This window comes from Dunckerocampus dactyliophorus, chromosome 11, assembly GCF_027744805.1.
Source record: "Dunckerocampus dactyliophorus isolate RoL2022-P2 chromosome 11, RoL_Ddac_1.1, whole genome shotgun sequence".
NCBI lineage: Eukaryota > Metazoa > Chordata > Actinopteri > Syngnathiformes > Syngnathidae > Dunckerocampus > Dunckerocampus dactyliophorus.
In genome coordinates this window covers 2,237,204-2,258,965 of record NC_072829.1, presented here as the reverse complement: position 1 = coordinate 2,258,965, position 21,762 = coordinate 2,237,204, and the positions used below count along the sequence as shown (strand labels likewise).

Genomic DNA, 21,762 nt, shown 5'->3' with positions numbered 1-21,762 from the left:
ACTTACTTGAGGACGTGTGTGGATCTGTTGATCGGCGTGGACGTGCAGGGCGCACCGGAGCCCAGGATGGAGGGTCGGCGGTACCTCTTCCTACCGCAGCAGAGGATGATGAGGAAGGCACGACGGAAGGACTTGTTGAGGAAGGCGTAGAGGATGGGGTTGAGCATGGAGTTGATGTAGCCCAGCCACAGGCAGGCGGCCCACAGCTTCTCGGGCACGGTGTAGTCAATGAACGGGTCCACCACGTTGGTGATGAAGAAGGGTGCCCAGCAGAGGCAGAAACATCCCATGATGATACACAGCGTCTTGGCCGCTTTGGTTTCCGTGCGCATGCGGTGGTTGCGCTGATGGTCGGCCGAGTCCGAGGACGCGCTGGCGGTGGAGGTAGCGGGTGTGCTGGTGCCGGCGCCCCCCGCCCGCTGCAGCATGCTGATCTGGAGGGCGTGCGCCCGGGCCGTGACGTAGATCCTCTGGTAGGCCAGCACCATGAGGACCAGGGGAATGTAGAAGGCCACCACGGAACACGTGAGGGCGTACGGCTTGTTGACCATGAAGACGCACGACGTGGAGTTACTGCCCTCCATGTGGCGCCTCTGCTCAATCTGCACACAGCACCGACAAGAACGTAATTGAGATCTATCAGTCTGGAAAAGGTTATAAAGCCATTTCCAAAGCTTTGGGACTCCAGCGAACCACAGTGAGAGTCATTATCCACAAAACATGGAACAGTGGTGAACCTTCCCAGGAGTGGCCGGTCAACCATGATCAACACATGACCGCAAGAGCGCAACGACGACTCATCCAAGACGTCACAAAAGACCCCACAACAACATCCAAAGACCTGCAGGTCTCACTTTCCTGACTCCACCGTAAGAAAGACACTGGGCAAAAACGGCCTGCATGGCAGAGTTTCAAGACCAAAACCACTGCTGAACAAATACAACATTAAGGCTCATCTGAATTTTGCCAGAAAACATCTTGATGATCCCCAAGACCTTTGGGGAAAATGATCTGTGGTCTGACGAGACAAAAGTTGAACTTTTTGGAAGGTGTGTGTCCCATTACATATGGCGTAAAAGTAACACCGCATTTCAGAACATCATAGCAACAGTAAAATATGGTGGTGGTAGTGCGATGGTCTGGGGCTGTTTTGCTGCTTCAGGACCTCGAAGATTTGCTGTGATAAATGGAACCAAAAAATCCTGAAGAAGACTGTCCGGCCATCTGTTGGTGACCACAAGCTGAAACCAAGTTGGGTTCTGCAGCAGGACTATGATGGCATGACCTTAAAAAGGCGCTACGAGCAGCGGGTCCTCCTGTGGGACCCCCCCGCATAAAAAAACAGCACAAAAAGAAGCGACAAGATCGTATATACACTACCAGACCAGTCAAAAGTTTTAGAACACCCCAGTTTTTCCATTTATCCATTTAAATTCAAATCGTTCAAGTCCAATGAATAGCTTGAAATGGTACAAAGGTAAGTAGTGAAGTGCCAGAGGTTAAAAAAATGGTAAAGTTAAAAAAAATAATGTGTATTTCAAAAATGATACAAAAAGGCCACAAAAGAACCACAAAATGAGTCAACAATTTAAAGCTGTTCTGCAGAAATGGAGGTTGATCAAGCCTTGGCAGTTGGTGCAACTAATCCCTACACGTGTTCCAAGTTGTGGAGTACTTATTACCTCCTCTGTCTGCATAAAAACAGTGTTCGGAGCACACTGTGGTACTATACCCTCGTGAACATCAATTGAACAGCATTGTACTGGAGAAAGTCATTTGTTGCTACAGAAATGGCAAGAAAAAAGGGAATTAACAATGGAAGAGAGACAGACCATCTTAACACTCCAAAATGTAAGTTTTTCTCCAGAGAAATTGGAGTGTGCTAAAACATTTGACCGGTAGCGTATGTTTTGCTTTTCATGTTTTTTTGCTCACTTTTTGTCTCCATAAAAAATAATAAATATATATAATTATGATTTTAAAAAAGAATATAATAGTTAAAAAAAAAGCAAAGAAAAAAGAAAAAAAGGAAAAAGAAGAAAAAAAGGAAGAAAAAAAGAAAATGATAACATATTTTAAACAATATAATAAATATATAAAATAAACAGACAAAATGATTTTTTTAATTAATAAATAATTATGAAAAATAAATATAGAACATAAAAATGATATAATAAAATACATGCAAAATACAATGGCCAAATACAGTGGAAATAATGTAACTCCAAAAGATACACTCCAGAAACCCAAAAATATTAACAACATTTTGAATGTCTAACAAAATTTAACGGAATGATACCGTACAGGACAAATTGTTACATGCAATATTGTACAAAACCCCCTATTTTTGTCGAAAAACCAAATAATACGGAAACTGCGGCATACGAAAAACCAAGTTGTGACCGTCCGCTCACAAACCACAGCGACAAATAGATCGCAGTACTGTGGGAAACACTGAACATGTCACCCAAAATTCTCCTCAGATCTTTTGGCTCCAGTTTTTCCCCTGCTATCGTCTCATCTCTGTGGGAAACAACCGCTGGATGCTCGGAGATAAACAAGAGGTCTCACTCTCACAGGGAAGTCTCGCTCAATGATGGGCTGAATGACGTCTCCGCTTTACGTCACATGACAGGAAACGCAACAAGTCCAAACAGAGCCATGTATGTGCAGGCTAACACACAACTGGTCACGGAGTCATGATGTTTCATCTGCGAGTCGGACCTTCTGGGTTCTGGTACTGTGCCAGAACCCAGCTGGGGTCGGAACATTCTGCAGTTTTAATTGGACCCTCTGAGAGACCCTGCCACCACAGCTTCACCACTGTGTGTGTGTGTGTGTGTGTGTGTGTCAAATTGGAGCGCTGCTGTGGACCAGCCAGGTCACCGAGTCTAAGGTCAGGCGAGGGCGAGCGAGGTTAACTATGGCTGAGGAGTCTCTCGCTCTCTGGCTACCCCCTGCCAAGTTTTCCATTAGCACTTCCTTTGAACACAAACAAATGTAAAATATCCACTTAAAAAATACTTCTAAAATATTTAGCAAGGTTTCAGGGATGAATTCACTCATGTATTGACATTGTCAACATGGTAGTTGCCACTGGGGGGTGGCAGTGAGACCTCTACTCTAAACCCCCCCCAAAAAAACAATTACAGTGATTGACAGCACTCCCAATCAATAAAAAGACAATTATCCTTCTTTAATCAGGCGTAAATGACTCAACATGAATGAGACGCCAATCATCTAGTAACCTAGTTTACTCTCTATGACCTTTTGAGATATTCATATTTCAACAAGTGTTGATGATGTCGCCATGACGACACCTGGTGCATTTCCTCCCTGTGATGCCTCACACTGAGAGCTCTTTGGGGTAGGTAGATGCACTTGTATAGCTACAAAAGTCACCAAAATATTACAAAAACAGATCTCGGTATGATGCAGTGCAAGCTGCAACCAGGGGGGGCACTGTAGACTCAATTTTCACTTTCAATATCACATATTTAAATGTCCCAAAGTATTACTTGTGTTACTATCACACGCTCACCACGTGGTCAATGCCGATGGTGTTCCATCCTTGCATGATGGGCAGGAAGGAGATGAAGGTGGGAATGACCCAGCAGCCGCCAATCATCAGCGCCACGCGCATGGGCGTCATCTTGTTGCGATACACCAGAGGCTGGCAGCAGATGGCGTAGTACCTGCACACACGCAACACACAACAAACCACTGTTAGAAGTTCAAAAATAATCACAATTAATGAACATTATGTAGAAAATAGTCACTATATAAAAAAGTATATAGAAAATAATCATGACGAACACCAAAACACAAGCTTCTCTTGATGGCGCCAACACTTGTACACCCAAAACAAACGTTCTACACAAACCACGCCCCCAGGGTGAGGGATATCCCCCCCTAGTGTCTGCCACAATATAAAAAACTATATAGAAAAGGGGTGTAACGATTCATTCTCTACTTCGATGTGTAACGATTCATTCACTACATCCATGTGTAACGATTCATTCACTACATCCATGTGTAACGATTCATTCTCTACATCGATGTGTAACGATTCATTCACTACATCCATGTGTAACGATTCATTCACTACATCCATGTGTAACGATTCATTCACTACATCCATGTGTAACGATTCATTCTCTACTTCAATGTGTAACGATTCATTCTCTACATCGATGTGTAACGATTCATTCGCTACATCCATGTGTAACGATTCATTCTCTACTTCGATGTGTAACGATTCATTCACTACATCCATGTGTAACGATTCATTTGCTACATTGATGTGTAACGATTAATTCGCTACATCGATGTGTAACAATTCACTCTCTACATCGATGTGTAACGATTCATTCACTACATCCAGGTGTAACGATTCATTTGCTACATCCATGTGTAACGATTCATTCACTACATCCATGTGTAACGATACATTCACTACATCCATGTGTAACGATTCATTCACTACATCCATGTGTAACGATACATTCACTACATCCATGTGTAACGATTCATTCGCTACATCCATGTGTAACGATACATTCGCTACATCCATGTGTAACGATACATTCGCTACATCCATGTGTAACGATTCATTCGCTACATCCATGTGTAACGATACATTCACTACATTGATTCATCGATTTATAGTCCTACGATTCAACTACATCGATCTGGGTTCTCAAGTTTCCATTCAAGACGACATATTTATCGATCTAACACTGTTTGAAAGGTAATCAATTGATTGAATTAAGCACAGCAAAAAATACAAATACATTTACAAATACAAATATATTTGGTTAAGTTTTGTTTATGGGTGTCCATCACTGATTGTCTTGGAGGAAGTGTGAGCACTCAAAGCCTTTTGTGGCTCAGCATCCTCCTTGTGGCTCTTTTCGTCTTCTTCTCATTCAGTCTCAGCTTGAATGAAGAAGAAGCTTTACCCTGCAGCTGCTCACTTCTCCGTTTCCCTGCTTTTGTCTCTGCTTCCACCACGCCCTCCTGACGCCTTCTCCAGAAAAGAAGCGGAGGACGCTGGAGGCAAATAGACAATTGTGATGTTTTTTTTCTTCTTCTATTCAAGGCACTCTTCTTCATTCAGCAATGGCCTCCTAGTCAGACGATACAACTCAGTCAAGGGACAAACGTGTGCCTGGAGCACATACACTTGTGTAAATGTGGATCGCATCTGGACCACAAGCTCTCCACAACGCAGCTGGAGAAGTTGCTGAGGATCGGAGGTGACCTGCCAAATTTCCTCAGCCTCCTCGGGAAGCGTAGCCGGCGTTGAACCCTCTCTACCAGCTGGGTGGTGCAAAGCGTGCAGCTGAGGTCCTCACTCATGTGGACACCCAGATACTTGAAGCTCCTCACCCTCTCCACTTCAAGCCGCTTCCAATCACTGCGGTCCTCATGGGAGGATGCATGATAATGTGTATAGGATGAGGCTGAGGACACAACCCTGTGGAGTGCCAATGTTTGTTGTGATGGTGGTCAAAGTTCTGCTTCCAATGCATTGACTTTGACTATGATTCAAAATCATAGAGTTTTTGCTCTAACACAGACAATGACTCTTGATAGCTGACAGGTGCAGGCAACAGAACGACACCTGTGGCGCCATAAAATACATAGACTTCTTGCTTGGTTGCATTTCAAAGTTTGGTCCTGGTGTTTAAACCCTAGTTACCTCAGGGGTGCACGCCCACACTTCATCGCTTCAGCATGCGCACCTCCAAATCTCACTACTTCGTTTCAAGGGTTAAATCTCCCCTGTCGTGGGCGAGACCTCTAAGTCAGGGGTGTGGGGAACTCACCCAGGTTTTCAGCCTACAGTGCAGAGGTGGCCCCGCTGCATCCAGACCATGCACAATACAGCAACTGTTTTCTTCTCTACGCAACACTGTACCCTCTGCTTTTATGGCTGCTCCCCCTCTAGATGGTTTGTTGCTCTTGATAGGGACCTGGCATAATTTACTCATCTATTAGCAATCAGAGGGACCTATTGGAGTTCTGTCTGTGACCGAAACAAACTAAAAGGAATATTTCTGCAACAATATTGCGTACTCTTTTATAACACAGAAGACTTGGGGTGACATTCTTTTATGATTTTACAGACAATACAGAGTTTAATAGGACAGAATGCTAGGGCAGATATGAAGCAAACGTATAAAAAGGATAAAAATTCATAAATCTGTTCCATTCACATACATCTGAATAAAAAGAACGATAATGCTCCATACAAGTCTCGTAATCTTACCACGGTATACTGGACGTTTAAGGCAAATACTTGCAAGGGGATAATCCTAATCCTAAATCCTAAACAAGATAATAGCAGGATGAAGACCTTTATTTTGATAGGTGACACTTGTGTTTTTCTTCACAATAACACGCTGACAACAAAGTTTTCTTCCAGAAACATCTCATGACTCTTTCACAAGGTCCAAATACACAAGCTTTCAAGTACTTATTTTCTTGTCAAACTCTTAATGTGTTTTCACCAAGATGAGGAAGACAACACCTCTTCTTCCCTCCTCCTCTTCCTCCCACTCCTCCTCCATAATGTGGAGGATCTGGCTGACCAGAACCGAGCAGATGGTTTGGACCGGCTGCTCGTGTTCGTCCTATACAGCAACTGTTGTTAGGGTTGTCACAGAGTTTATTTATTTTTTTGGCTTCGTGTTTACGACACGCGCAGCCAGTGAGGAGGAATTTCCTCTTGATCAAAATAAACGGGCTACAAATCACGCATCAGCGTGTGGCCTTTGAGGACGGTCGGCAAAGGGGACACACAGGTTGCATCTCAAATGGAACACATCAGTTTAACCGTGGTTCAATTAGTCAAAAATATGCCTGTAAGTAAATATTATTTTTTGCCTAAATGGAGCATTTTTGAGCATAAAAATGTCTAGATGAAATAATATAAAGGCATTCAGAAGATGCATTCAAAGATGTTGTGATCATATGTAGTATTCCACACTGGTCACTAGGTGTCATTAGTGTCATATTGATGAGACAATAGCTACTGCAGGGAGTTCTCTGTGTTAATGTGACTCTCCCGATGCCTGACTCTTTATTATGTCTTATTTTCTCTTATTATGCCTACTATATTTGGTAATAGGTGTGTAACGGTGACTACAGGGGTGTTATTTCATGTCTAGAGGGCTCTAATAATGTTAAAAAGCGTATTTAGAAGGTCGTAAACAGGTTTTCAATGTTTCATATGTGATATTTTCTCCCATCATGTCTACGATATTGGGTAATAGGAGTGTAAAGGCGTCTATCGGGATGTTATTTCATGCCTACAGGGCTCGAATAACGTTAAAAAGCGTATTCAGAAGGTCGCAAACAGGTTTTCTATACTCGAACTACCAAAATATTCAATTTATGAATAAGGAATCCTACTTTCCTACCACAGTCCCACACGTGTAGTAATAAAACATGGCCGCCCACTGGCAGAAACGTCACAAGAGCCCGAGAGACACACAAGTTTTTTTTGTTTTGTCTCCGTGCACGGTCAAGGTGCCCCGATACAACTCGGGGCGACCGGACGGCTCAGCAGAGCTAATTAGCGTTTTTGTCCCCATGAGTCTGTCCAGAGGGAGCAGAGCTGCCTCAGTCCTTCACCAAGGTCACACATCCACACAAGGTCAAAGTGTGCACTACGACGGTGCAGACAACACAACTCCAACTTGACAAAACAACATTACATTTGTCACACAAAGGCTACAGTGTTTATGTCCCAAAATGAAATTATTGCAACCTAATTGAGAACCTAATTAACATATGAATTCATTCATGATAATGTTTGAGAACATTCAAATCGAAAAAAGCAGCATGAAACATGACATAAAAGACATAAATCTGTCAAAGTCGGGGGTTTTAATGAAGGCTGATCGCCTGATAATGAATGACCTGGGAACGGAGGCTGTGTTGTTCCAGGATGCGGAAGCAGCTGCATGAGCATCGCAACCCCCTGCCCGCCCGTCCCCTCCACCCCATCCTAAACCCGCCCCCACGGCGTCTAACTCAATTAAGAGACTATTTCCTATCTTGTTTTGTTTTACTTTATTGCCCCGTCAAGACGACTCTTGTCTTTTGGGGTTTTGAGCTTCTCTGTTTGAATCTCACTGCGGGGTGACTGCTCATCACTCTGCCATCTCGCCCCCGCCCCATGTTTTCTGGGATTCAAATAATCTACATATAAAAAAATATATTACAATTAATGAATTAAATTAAGAAGACGATGTACATGAAATTAGAAATGTAAAAAGTACATATACAAAGTCGTTCCTACCAATTATAGCAGTTAATTGGTTCCAGACCCGACTGTGATAAATGAATTTTCATGATATACGATCAATGTTAATAAAAGGAATGTTTTCATATAATAATATTTCATATTTTCATATTCACGGTTTTTAACATTATTAGAGCCCTGTAGACATGAAATAACACCACAGTAGTCGCCTTTGCACTCCTTTTATTCATTGTTTATGCCAGATTGCAACTCTTATACTGCAGAGACTTGAGACGGCTGCTTGCTAGCAAGCTAGCGAGCTAGCAATTTAACAAGCTAGGCTGCTAGCTTGCTAGCTAGCAGCCGTCTCATGTTCTAAATTTAAGAAGCCAAAAATGTACCACTTCCACGTGGAATGGGAGGAGAACTTTTTTTCTTTACGGTGTTCCGTCACTCCATCGTAGTTCACTTTTTTAAAGTGTAATTTTAGTCCTTTTTTTTTTTTTTTTTTTTTACAGCGTATGAACACTGTCACAGGCTCTCTCTATTCTCTCTCTTCTGTCGCCACCGCCCATGGTCTTCTGCGTACTGATTGGTTGTAGACCATTGTCAATCAATCTCCTTCGTGACGTCTCTTGTTATGGTCATGGCTAGCAAACTAGCTAACCGTGTGAGCTGCTCGCCGCTAATACTGTAAACAATAGAAGAAACAGAAGAAGCTAACCACGTATGCCTCTGAACGCTGTATGGTTGCAAGTTTTCTCCCTGACAAAACCCACAATGTCAACAAAATGTTCTGCACTGAAAAGGCAGAGGAAGCCAGCCGTCGCACAAAGTTGGACTTCTGGACATGCAGAATATGTATAGTACATGGGATATTGGTAAGAAAGCTAATATCAAGCATCTCTAATTTTTGCCTGTGTCCAGACTTAAGGGACAGCTCTGCCTCCCAACCCCATCATGCATGAGGTCTGCTGAAGCTCTTCAAATAAAACACAAAGCCAACATGGAGAGAAAGGGATGAAATGTGAAATGAGGCAGAAAAAGAAAGCTCCGCTGATTTGATTTCACTCTGCACTTACACTCAACTTCACTGAAATGCGTCACCTGACACCCAGACGACCCAAAGTGCTTTCTGCTCTCGCTCCAAATGAATTCCATCATCTCGCTGCCGAGGCAACAAGAACGATTTACGAACGAACGGTTCGCCCGGGCAAGCGTCAGTGCGTCTGCTCAGCCAGAAGTCGTTTGAAAAGTGTCAGTGTGGAGGCTGGGGATTATGTTTATTCACCATTTCACCATCCCCACTCTCCTCCTGATACCGTTTTGTCATGTACTACTCAAAGCAAGTTATAGGAATACACTATGTAGTAGTCTCAGCATGAGTTGGATTCTACATTACCTACTCTACATTTCTACTAACTGGCGGTGACATGGTCCATTTTGCACAGTGTGCGTGCATCTCCAGGCTGGCAAAAAGCCCTCCCCACAACGTAACGTCCAATTTCCCACACTGTACATATTCCCACACTGTGCCCTGACTGGTGCACTTGTGTACTTACACTTAGTCTTTGAGTGCGTAAGTGCACTCACAACGAGAAGTATGGCAAAATGCAGGCCAGTCGTCCCTCGCAATATGACGGTTCGAATATCGCTTCCTTGCTACATCGTGCTTTTTCAAAAAGGAATTAATAAATTATCACTGTTTTGTGGTTGCCGCAGTCTAGTGGTCTAGTGGTTAGCATGTTGGCCACGCAGTCACAGTTTAGAGATCGGGAAGACCTGGGTTCGATTCTCCCCTGGGCATTTCTGTGTGGAGTTTGCATGTTCTCCCCGTGCATGCGTGGGTTTTCTCCGGGTACTCCGGCTTCCTCCCACATTCCAAAAACATGCATGTTAGGTTAAATGGTTGTCTATATGTGCCCTGCCATTGGCTGGCGACCAGTCCAGGGTGTACCCCGCCTCTCGCCCGAAGTCAGCTGAGAGATGCTCCAGCATGCCCCCGCGACCCTAATGAGGAGAAGCGGCATAGAAAATGGATGGATGGATGTTTTGTGGTTCATTACGGCCTGTTATTAGTAGAAAAAAGCACATTTAAGCAAATTGTACTTATTCTTGGCCTAAATTAAGCATTTTCAAGCATAAAGATGTTCTAAATGAACTAAAATACAAACACTAGAAAAGCACTCGGAGAGCGCAGACCTCCGCCAAGCGTCATAGTTGGCCCCATCTTGTGATTTACAGCAGAAATATTAGTCCTACTTTTATTTTATCTTCATGTTTGACGATTGACCCGAGTTGACGATTTACCTACAATAGCCACGTCCCCTACTCTCCCTCATGGCTACCACGTCATGCACCGCTCTCTTCTGACAGCGCCCCCTGGAGGCCTCACTACGCTGACCATAAATGTTTGAAATTTGTTTACTAATTTTAGAAATATAGTTAATGATAACCATATTGAGACTGTGTCTGTTCCCTGCCCCGTAAATTGATACCTTTTATTAAATCTCTACATCGCCATAGAAAGCTCATAACAATAAAAACTACTGACTCACGGGTGAAGCAATGTTTAAAAAATTAAATGTGGACTTCCAGGCATCAGATCACTTTCAATCAATATTCTATAGCGGAGACCTGGTTAAGAATGCGTTAGCTTAAATGAATCCACTCCTCCCACCGTCACAGTAACTCCCACACACCCAGAGAATCTGCTAGGGGAGGAGGCGTCGCAGCCATCTTTCACTCAACTTTACCAGCATCCCGAAACCTAAAGTTCTTTATCAAACATTTGAAAGCACCGTTCTCAATATTTCACACCCAGCCCAGAAGGAACATAAGCACCTGTAGCTGAGTGAAATCTTTGATTTCAAATACTGTGCTTTTTGTTGTGAACATTCTCACAACTGCATTTATGTTTTGATGCAACTTATTTTTGTTGCGGTTGCTGTTGCAAGGGGGACCCTTTATAGCGACGCACACAGGGAGAAACGCGTGTCTGCTGCCATAACGTGGACGTTTGAGCAGCTAGTAAGACGTGTTTAGGCTGTCTGCTCCTGTGTGCAACAAAATGCTTAAAAATCGTTCTTTTCAATGTATATTGAATGTGTAAATATTATAAGCATTTGCTAAATCGCTGTGGAGCTGTTTTGGTGACTTTTAGCTGGGAAAAAAACGTCATTAATATTCCACTTAGGTCTGATGAAAATTCCCCTTTTATGTGACTTGCTGCAGAAGTCAGGGGATGCTGCTGTGTGTGCCCGCTAATAGTGTGCCCTCCTTGGCATTGGTCCACAGGTATGTTAATTGCCAAATGTTTCTATGTTTAATATGCACTTGGAGGGATTGCACCATTCACTGTTAAGAGAAAATACACTTTGTTGTGCACTTTATAAAACTTAGTAGTACATTGTCTATGGGGGCTAGAACGCCCGGTGTAGCCTTTATTTTTTTTAATGTTTTATTTTTGTTATTGAAATGTCACTTTAAGAAAATGGATCCTTAAATGTGAACAGTTTTATTATGTTGTACAAACCAAACATAACGTGGACGTTTGAGCAGCTGAAGTCAGGGGATGCTGCTGTGAGTAGCCTGCTAATAGTGTGCCCTCCTTGGCATTGTTCCACAGAAAATAAATGTACAGATCCTGACTTAGTGTGTTCTTCAATCCGGATGCCATTACAAGTCTGCTACACACCTACTACATGTCATTGTCTACCGCCCTCCTGGCCCCTATTCTGAGTTTTTAACTGATTTCCCAGAGTTCCTATCTAGTCTAGTAATTAGGTTAGATGAAATAATCATAGTGGGTGACTTTAACATTCATATGGGCGTAAATAATTCACTTCACAATTAGACGCAACTGGGTTCTCCCAGGTAGTGATGAACCTACCCACTGTCATAGTCACACACTCGACCTTGTCCTGACATATGGCATTGATGTGGCTGTAATCAAACCGCTTCTTAAAAAAACCTAACCTTAACCCACATGTCTTAGCTAACTACACACCAATACCTAACCTTCCATTTTACTCCGAGATCCTAGAGAAAGTAATTGCCAATTAGTAACACCATTCCTTCAAAACAACCACCGACTGGAGGTCTTTCAGTCTGGATTTAGAACGCACCACAGTACGGAAACAGCACTCGTGAAAATTACGAACGGCCTCCTCACCGCATCAGACAAAGGCCTCGTTCCAGTATTAGTTTTATTAGACCTTTCCACACAACTGACCACCAAATCCTAATACGGAGATTAGAGCATGCCCTTGGCAGTAAAGGAACTGCAATAAAAATGGTTTCAGTCCTATTTGTCAGATCGCCTGCAGTTTGCATCCATTAGTAATAAAGAATCCAGACACGTGAAGGTCAGTCATGGCATCCCACAGGGTTCTGTGCTTGGACCTGTATGGTTCAGCCTTTATATGTCCCCCTTAGGCAATATCATTAGAAAACACTCCATTAACGTCCACTGCTACGCAGATGACACACAACTGTACTTATCAATGAAACCTAACCACACTAGTCATCTGTCCAAACTTCAGACGTGTCTCAGCGACATAAAGAGCTGGATGACCTCAAACTTGTTACTATTAAACACAGATAAGACTGAACTCATAGTCCTTGGTTCCCAGCACCTCAGAGACAAGATTGCAAATGGTATTACCGCCCGAGATGGTCGTGCATTCACCCCCCAAAATACAGTCAGAAACCTTGGTGTCATCTATGATCAGGGCCTTTCCTTGAATTCCTCAATAGGACAAATGTCAAAAACGGCATTCTTTCATTTACAAAACAAAAAGAAAATCAGAAAATTCCTGTCACCACCAGATGCCAGTGCTTTCTCATGTGGGGTTCAGTTGGCTGTGTGTTTCCATTTGTGACCTTCATATGTAAAGTGCCATGAGATAACTGCTGTTGTGATATGGTGCCATGTAAATATATTGACTTGAAATATCAAGCATATAGGCAAGCCAGCATCGTTGGCAGAAGAAATTAAACTAAAAATTTCTTCTGTGATGTTTCTGTTTTGGAGGAATATATTAATGGCTATCTTACCGCGGGGGGGAAAGAGGTCTCTGTCATGTCTCAAAGAACGCAGGCAGGCAAACACTGGCTTTCCCTCCCTTCCTCATGCTCATCCAATCAGAGCTCAGCCATGATGCATTCACGGTCTTACAGAAAGTCAGATATTTTTAACTCTTTTCAAAAATGCGCATTTTCTCCACTTGGGTGTTAAAAAGTATTCAAGCATTGTGAAGGGTGCCACAACAAGGAGGCTGAAGAGTCGCATGTGGCTTTGGAGTTGCTGACCCCTGCCCTAACCCTAACCCTAACCCTAACCCTAACCACTAACCTCTAACACCTAACTCCTAACTCTATCCCTGAACACATGACCCCCAACACTAACCCCAACACATAACCCCTCACCCTAACCCCTAACCCTGAACACCTAATCCATAACCCCTAACACCTAACCCTAACCCTGAACACCTAATCCATAACCCCTAACACCTAGCCTTAAACCTAACCCTGAACACCTAATCCATAACCCCTAACACCTAACCCTAACCCTGAACACCTAATCCATAACCCCTAACACCTAGCCTTAAACCTAACCCTGAACACCTAATCCATAACCCCTAACACCTAACCCTCAACCTGAACACCTAATCCATAACCCCTAACACTAACTACTAACCCCAAACACCTAACCCCTAACACTAACCACTAACTCTAACGAAGCAACCCATTGAGGTAGCAGACAAGATGGACTGGAAATGATTGTTCCCTCGGTTGTTTGCGTCATGTCGTGACATCCTGAGACGGAGGAGAAACAGTGAAGTTCCATCCCCATCTCCAAATTGCACGGGTGGTATGAAGGAGAGCATAAAGTACTCTCCTGTGTGCAGCCTTAGGTGTATTTTAACAGCGGGGAAAAGGTGTTGATAGCGTTTCTACCCAAATTGAATTTGGACGGCGGGACGGCGGGGAAAATGAGTGAGGGACTGAGCATGGAGTGTGTGTGTGTGTGTGTGTGTGTGTGTGTGTGTGTGTGTGTGTAAGTGTGCGTAAGTGTGTGTGCATGTGCAAATACACTGGTGGAAATCAAAGCCGGATGTGCTCTGTCACACATCCATTACACCTTCGCTGCTTCTACACAACCTCACCCTTCCCACCTGTAGGGGGAGCACTGGCGCAAAACAACACTTTTATTTCTTACTGATCTTTCAAGTTTTGTGTGTTTTCATTGTGACCTAATTCTACTTTCTGTGGAAGGAACCCCATGGAAGTAAAAAATTCATGAACTTTGTGAATAAAAATCAAGACTGAGACAAGTTTGGCGGAAAACTGCTTCATCATTGCACTTTTAACGTTTCCATCCAAAAACTCACGCAGCCTGTCACATTGGAAGCACCATCCAATGGCAGTCCAGCATTCTACTTCATGTAGACATCAAAAGTAGCAGAAGCACATGCAACAACAGCAAACGTGTTTCAATGAGAGCGCCCTCACCTGTCCAGGGCGATGCAGCACAGGTGCATGATGGACGCCGTGGTCAGCAGGACGTCCAGCGAGGTACGGACCAGGCAGAAGGTCTCACCGTAGATCCACTGCTGGTGGACCAGGTCGATGGCGCCAAACGGCATCACCAGAACCGACACCAACAAGTCGGCAAAGGCCAGAGACACGATGAAGTAGTTGGTCTTAATTTTCCTGGTGGACACGTGAGGAGGACGACACTTTCAACATTGTACCGCTCGGAAACAAGAAATCGGCTGCAGTTGCCCATCGCCACTTTGTGCTTTGAATTTTGCTGAACACAGTTTATTATTTGTAATTTGGAAATTTGGCATATTTTTTTTTTGACAAATGAAACATTTTCAAGCATAAAATGGCTAAATTAAGTAATACAAATATTAGGCATTCAGAAGATGCATTCGAAGATTGTGATGATATGTGGTATTCTACACTGGCCACTAGGTGTCAGTAATGTTACACTGATGACACAATAGCCATTGCAGGAAGTACTGTACAGAAAACAGAAGTAAAAAAGGAACAAGGAACTCTCCTAATGCTAACATGTATGAGTCTATATTGTGCCTAAGATATCTTGAGTGCAAAGGTGACTACAGGGTGTTATTTTGTGTCTAGAGGGCTCTAATAATATTAAAAAGCACATTTAGAAGGTGGCAAACGGGTTTTCTTTGCCGTAACTACCAAAATATTCCATTTAAGGAATCCTACTTTGCAGAAATTCACTTTATGGTACTCTTGGTCTTCTGAACGTAACATAAAGTATTAACAATCTACACACCCACGTTGTACATTGCACATATATTTCTCAATCCGTATTGCAATACACACATTTAGTAACCATCCAAACCAAAAACCATGACTTTCCAAAGCCTTCCACGTGCCTTGTATTTGTGTTGATGCACCGTGACTGATAGTGGTTGGAGTTGATGACCTCGCTGTTCTTTTGTGTTTACTAAGCTGCCATTTGCAAATAAAAGAGCACTTCCTGCAACAAAGTTGACGTTTGCCTCCTGGGCGACTCCAGCTCATCACATTATGTGTTACTATTATGCACTTATGTAACGATGCTGACCATCACATATTTATGAATGATCACCAACTTAGGGTGAATGAGATATTTGGAGAGAAAAAGCACAAATGTGAGTTTTTCCACAGATAAAAAAAAGTAATGTTTTCATGAAAAAGCTGCAGATTTTCTGACTCATGAATAGGCGAGGGTCCTTTAACACACACACACACACACACACACACACACACACACACACACGTACAAAGAAGACACACATTTGAGTGGGGGAGGTGTGTGTTGATTGAACATGACATACAGTGGTGTGAAAAAGTGTTTGCCCCCTTCCTGATTTATTTATTTTTTGCATGCTTGTCACACTTAAATCTTTCAGATCATCAAACAAATGTAAGTATTAGTCAATGACAACACAACTGAACACAAAATACAGTTTTTAAATGAAACTTTTTATAATTATGGGAGAAAAAAAATCCAAAGCTACATGGCCCTGTGTGAAAAAGCCCCCTAAAGCTAATAAGTGGTTGGGCCCCCCTTAGCAGCAACAACTGCAATCAAGCGTTTGTGATAACTTGCAATGAGTCTCTTACAGCACTGGGGAGGAATTGTGGCCCACTCATCTTTGCAGAATTGTTGTCATTCAGCCACATTGGAGGCTTTTCCAGCATGAAGCACCTTTTTAAGGTCATGCCACAGCATCTCAATAGGATTCGGGTCAGGACTTGGACTAGGCCACCCCAAAGTCTTCAGCCAATCAGAGGTGGACTTGCTGGTGTGTTTTGGATCATTGTCCTGCTGCAGAACCCACGTTGGTTTTAGCTTGAGGAAGGACATTCTCCTTCAGGATTTTTTGGTAGACAGCAGAATTCATGGTTCCATTTATCACAGCAAGTCTTCCAGTAACCTGAAGCAGCAAAACAGCCCGAGACCATCACACTACCACCACCATATTTTACTGTTGGTATGATGTTCTTTTTCTGAAATGCAGCGTTACTTTTAAACCAGATGTAATGGGACACACACCTTCCACAAAGTTCAACTTTTGTCTCATCAGACCACATAGTACGAAGGTCTTAGGGATCATCAAGATGTTTTCTGGCAAAATTCATCCATCCATCCATTTTCTATGCCGCTTCTCCTTTCAGATTATCCTTAATGTTCTTTTTGTTCAGCAGTGGTTTTGGTCTTTGCCCAGTGTCTTTGTTATGGTGGAGTCATGAACACTGACCTTAACTGAGGCAATTGAGGCCTGCAGTTCTTTGGATATTGTTGTGGGGTCTTTTGTGACCTCTTAGATGAGTCGTCACTGCGCTCTTGGGGTCATTTTGGTTGGCCGGCCACTCCTGCGAAGGCTCACCACTGTTCCATGTTTTCACCATTTGTGGATAATGGCTCTCACTGTGGTTGGTTGGAGTCCCTAAGCTTTAGAAATGGCTTTATAAGCTTTTCCACACTGATAGATCTCAATTCATCTCAGTTAAGTTATGTTTTAACAGGGGGGAAATCAATTTTCACACAGGGCCTTGTATGTTTGGCTTTTTTTCTACCTTAATAATAAAACATTTCATTTATAAACTGCATTTCATGTTCAGTTGTGTTGTCATTGACTAATATTTCTATTTGTTTGATGATCTGAATCATTTAAGTGTGACCAACATGCAAAAAAATAAGAAATCAGGAAGGGGGCACCACTGTATTGTGTTTACTTGGCGCTAAGAATAAATAAACTCATGCTGCACAATTTGAGAACTAAATTTGATGTGTAAGTTTGTGTTGCATGATGTAGATCAGGGGGCACCAATGTGGTGCCCTCGGGCACCAGGTAGCCCCCCACGACCACATGAGGTGCCCGCAAGCCTGCTTTTCATTCAGGTTTTCAGTTAATAATGTGAGAAGACAAGAAAGAAAAGTATTGGGAAACATAAAATGTGTGTTGTGGATACCAGCATTTTGTGAATGTTTTGGTAAAACAAGCATATTTGATCTGTTTGGGTTGAAATAAGGTATGACAATCATTTCTACAAAAATGAGTAGCTCGTGGCCATTTTCATTTTCTAAAAGTAGCTCTCGCAAGAAAAAACGTTGGTGACCCCTGATGAAGATGCTTCTAGAAGTGTGTAGAAGTGTACACGTGTGTTGTGTGTTGACACTGGAACCCTTAAGTTCCAACACACAATACAATTCCTATATTCCCACCTATTTTTAATGACTTATTTTGGTGGTTAAGCCATTTTAGTCCTTTTAGACTTGACTTCTGCTTTCGACACAGTGGACCATACTATTCTTTTATCTCGCTTGGAAAACTGTGTGGCTGTCAGCGGAACTGCCCTTGACTTACTGCCTTACTGTGGAAATTGGGAACTCCACCTCGTCCACCGCCCCCCTTTGACTGTGGAGTCCCCCAGGGAACCATTCTTGGGCCCATCATGTTTGCTCTCTACCTGGTCCCACGTAGTGCAAAACAGTATTTAGAAAGCATGGCATCTCCTATCATTTTTATACAAATGACTGCCAAATTTACTTACCACTTCCAAAAAAAGACCATGCCCCCCTGATACGCTTCTCCAGTGCTTAAGCGACGTCAAGGTCCGGTTGGCTCAACATTTCTTAAAGCTCAATGAGGTTAAGACTGAAGCTATCCTGCTCAATCACACCTTGGGCCCCCCCCCACAACCATGTGCATCCTTCAGCCACCAGCCTTGGCGTCAGAATTGACAGTGATCTTACGCTTAATAAACAAATCAACGCTGTTGTAAAATCCTGTTTTTATTCTTCAGCTTTTATCTAAAATTAAATCATGTTTACCTTTGCAACATTTCGAACATGCATGCTTTTATTTTGTCATCTGTGGACTACTGTAATGCACTTTACTCTGGAATAAGCCATAATGCACAGTCTCGCTTACAGCTAGCCCAGAACCCTGCACGGCTTTTAAAAAGAACCAAAAAGAGGGAGCACATCACCCCAATTCTAGCCTCCCTGCACTGGCTGCCTGTTCGTTTTAGAATTGATTTGAAGACTTTATTGTCCTTTATCCTTTATCCCTCAATACGTCTTGGACCTCATCCAAATTCACAGTCCAGCGCACACATTGAGGTCCGAAGGCCAGCTCCAACTAGTAGTGCCCAAAATAAGACTTAAGACCAGGCCCCAAGCTGTGGAACACTCGCCCCCCCTCATGTAAAAACAGCCCCCACAGTCGAATGCTTTCAGTCTCGCCTTAAAACCCACTTTTATTTTCTGGCTTTTAACTTGGCGTGAGTGTGTCTCTGTGTCTTTTATTCTTTTCTTTTTAGTTGTAATTGGTGTTATTTATCCTAGTTTTTATTTTTACTTCTACCTATTTCTTTTATTGATTGCTTTTATTGTTTTATGTCTTGTTTGAAATATTTTAATGTTTTAAATGTCTTGTTTTATTTGATGTATTAGTTTTTACTTTTACTTGTTATTATTAATTGTTTTACTAGTCTGTGCAGCAAACAGTGTTTATAAAATGTGCTATATAAATAATGTGGAGAGTGGAGAGCAAAATATGTGTATTTTTATTTATATTATTGTATTAGATTTATTTTTTGAATATGAAAAAATGCCAAACCCAGGCTAACGTAATTTTATGTCAAGTTTGCTAGCTTAGAGGCTTTTTTTAATACTAAAAAATAAATTAGTGATGGTTTTGTTCGCAGTCTCCACATGGGACCTGAAAGCGCATGTGTCTACACATTGGGAGAAGACTGTAGATGTGTGTGTGTGTGTGTGTGTGTGTGTGTGTGTGCGTGTGTGTGTGTGTGTGTGTGCGGGTGTGTGTGTGCGTGTGTGTGTGTGTGTGTGTGCGTGTGTGTGCGTGTGTGCGTGTGTGTGTGTGTGTGTGTGTGTGTGTGTGTGTGTGTGCGTGTGTGTGTGTGCGTGTGTGTGTGTGTGTGTGTGTGTGTGTGTGTGTGTGTGTGCGTGTGTGTGTGTGCATTTCCCAGTGGACAAAGAGGCAATGAGGCAAGGAGACACAAAGATGGTGTGTCATCCTTCTTCCCTTAGGGAGACCAGGCTCATGCACACACACACAGACATCATCCTAGCATGTGTCTTTGTGTGGACCAGACAAAATGTCCACATAAAGACTTGAGTAAAAGTCCACAAAGTAAAAGTTGGCAGACACGTCGCACCTGAGTTGTCTGTCCTTGCAGACGGCCACCATGACCAGCAGGTTTCCCAGGATGCTCATCACCATCACCAGAGACAGGAAGCAGATCAGAGCCATCCGCTTTGGCATGCTGTTGCTATGGAGATGCCAAAAAAAGCACAGAAAACATTTTGGGTGAGCAAATACTTTAAGACTTTAAAAGTGTGAAAGGTATCCTATACGGCTTTGTGCTCGACTGGAAGTCATCAAGTCCCTGAGTGACGTCGTCCTCCAAATGAGACTTTGCTATGCTCGTTACAGCAGCGGGACCTTAGTAGACTTTGTAAACTCCTTTGAAACTGTTTTTTCCCTGTCAGACAGGTCAGCCAGGGTCTGGGAAGTCCCCCCAGAACAGTGGATGCAGGTCACTTCCTGTAGGTTTGTTTTTCTTTCAAAACCCAACAATTTGGATTCTGTCTGAATATTCTCATTCACCCAGGTCAATGTCTTCTCAGGGCATTGAATCAATCGCAAATGGACTGTTCAGGTTGTCTTAGAAGACGTTTGGCTTCTCATCCGGGCAGGCATCATCAGTTCATGCTCGATGACTAGGTAGGACAACTCCAGTCTCACTAGATAGGACAGCTCTAGTTACCTCTAGAAATACAAGGTAGGACAGCTCTAGTTGAGCATGTACTGAGGAAGCTTACTCGGATGAGAGGCGAAACATCCTCCAAGACAACCTGGACAGTCCTGTTTCGGCCAAACGACAACGACAACCAATTAGGGCCGAGTAAAGTTCTGTGTTACGCTACACTTTCTTGCGTAGAGCGACGTGCACCTCCAAAACTCCCTAACTAGGTCAGCTTTCATACAGCGGATCCCAGCACATCCATCCATCCAATCTTTTCCGCTTAGCCAAGGTCGGGTGGTTCGTCCACGGCCAGCAGCCTAAGCAAGGAAGCCCAGACTTCCCTCTCCCAGGGTACTTCGTCCAGCTCCTCCCAGTGGATTCCGAGGCGTACCCAGGCCAGTTGAGAGACAGTCTCTCCAACGTGTCCTGGGTCATGCCCGCGCCCTCCTATTCGTCGGATGTACCCTGAACACCTCCTGAAGGAACCCCGAAGGATCAAGATGGTGTTGGAAGGGATGAAGAAGCATAAACCAGGCTTCAGCCCTCAAACAAAACAACTTGAATGAATGCTAACTAATGTATATCAGGAGGAACAATGCACTCCACTTGTGTCACCAGCTTCTTGCATCATCTTGCCACAGGAGGAGAGTGGTACGTGTTTCCTTGAAAGCGTTCATGCCGGTGCACTCACTCGTGCATGTGACAAATGTCAGCAAATGTCACAAGAGCTTCGGGCAACGATGGAAAAGTCACTGACAAGCTCGGTGAATGTGACTTCTTAAAAGCTGGAGCAAAGATTTTGTCTTTGCTAAGATAACAATCTGGACAGACAGGCTGACTCACATCCACATCAGCGAAACTAGCCATTTCTTGCACATTTCCTTGTGACTTGACTGTCCAAAGACATAAGGAGAATGGCTAGGAGGTACAGCTAAGGCTAACATAAAGCTCAGCATGGGATCAGGAAACAGGAGAACAGCTAACAGAGATGCAACGGAGTGCATCAAACACACAGATAACCATAATCCAAAGAAAACCAATGAACTGTCGTGCTCCTCCCATTTTACAAATGAATGACAGCTGCGCCCCGCAGCTCCCTCCACTACAGTCAGAGGGCGGCATTAAGTACCAAAACAGGAAACAAAGGCAACAAAATAAAAGCCCAAAACAGGAAAACAGGAATAAACTAAGCTAAA

The 21,762-nt window shown here is 43.2% G+C and overlaps 1 protein-coding gene across 4 annotated transcripts in view; it reads right to left on the bottom strand.

Moving 5' to 3' along the window:
* Positions 1–21,762, bottom strand: part of htr4 (5-hydroxytryptamine receptor 4) — a 107,541-nt gene that overhangs the window by 21,743 nt on the left and 64,036 nt on the right. For all 4 annotated transcript variants that reach the window (XM_054791737.1, XM_054791738.1, XM_054791736.1 and 1 more), the window contains exons 3-6: positions 19,976–20,089; positions 14,771–14,971; positions 3,542–3,695; positions 7–602 (exon numbers count right to left, since the gene is read on the bottom strand). In XM_054791737.1, the coding sequence (XP_054647712.1) occupies positions 7–602; positions 3,542–3,695; positions 14,771–14,971; positions 19,976–20,089 (1,065 nt within the window). The remainder of the gene's footprint in view (positions 1–6; positions 603–3,541; positions 3,696–14,770; positions 14,972–19,975; positions 20,090–21,762) is intronic.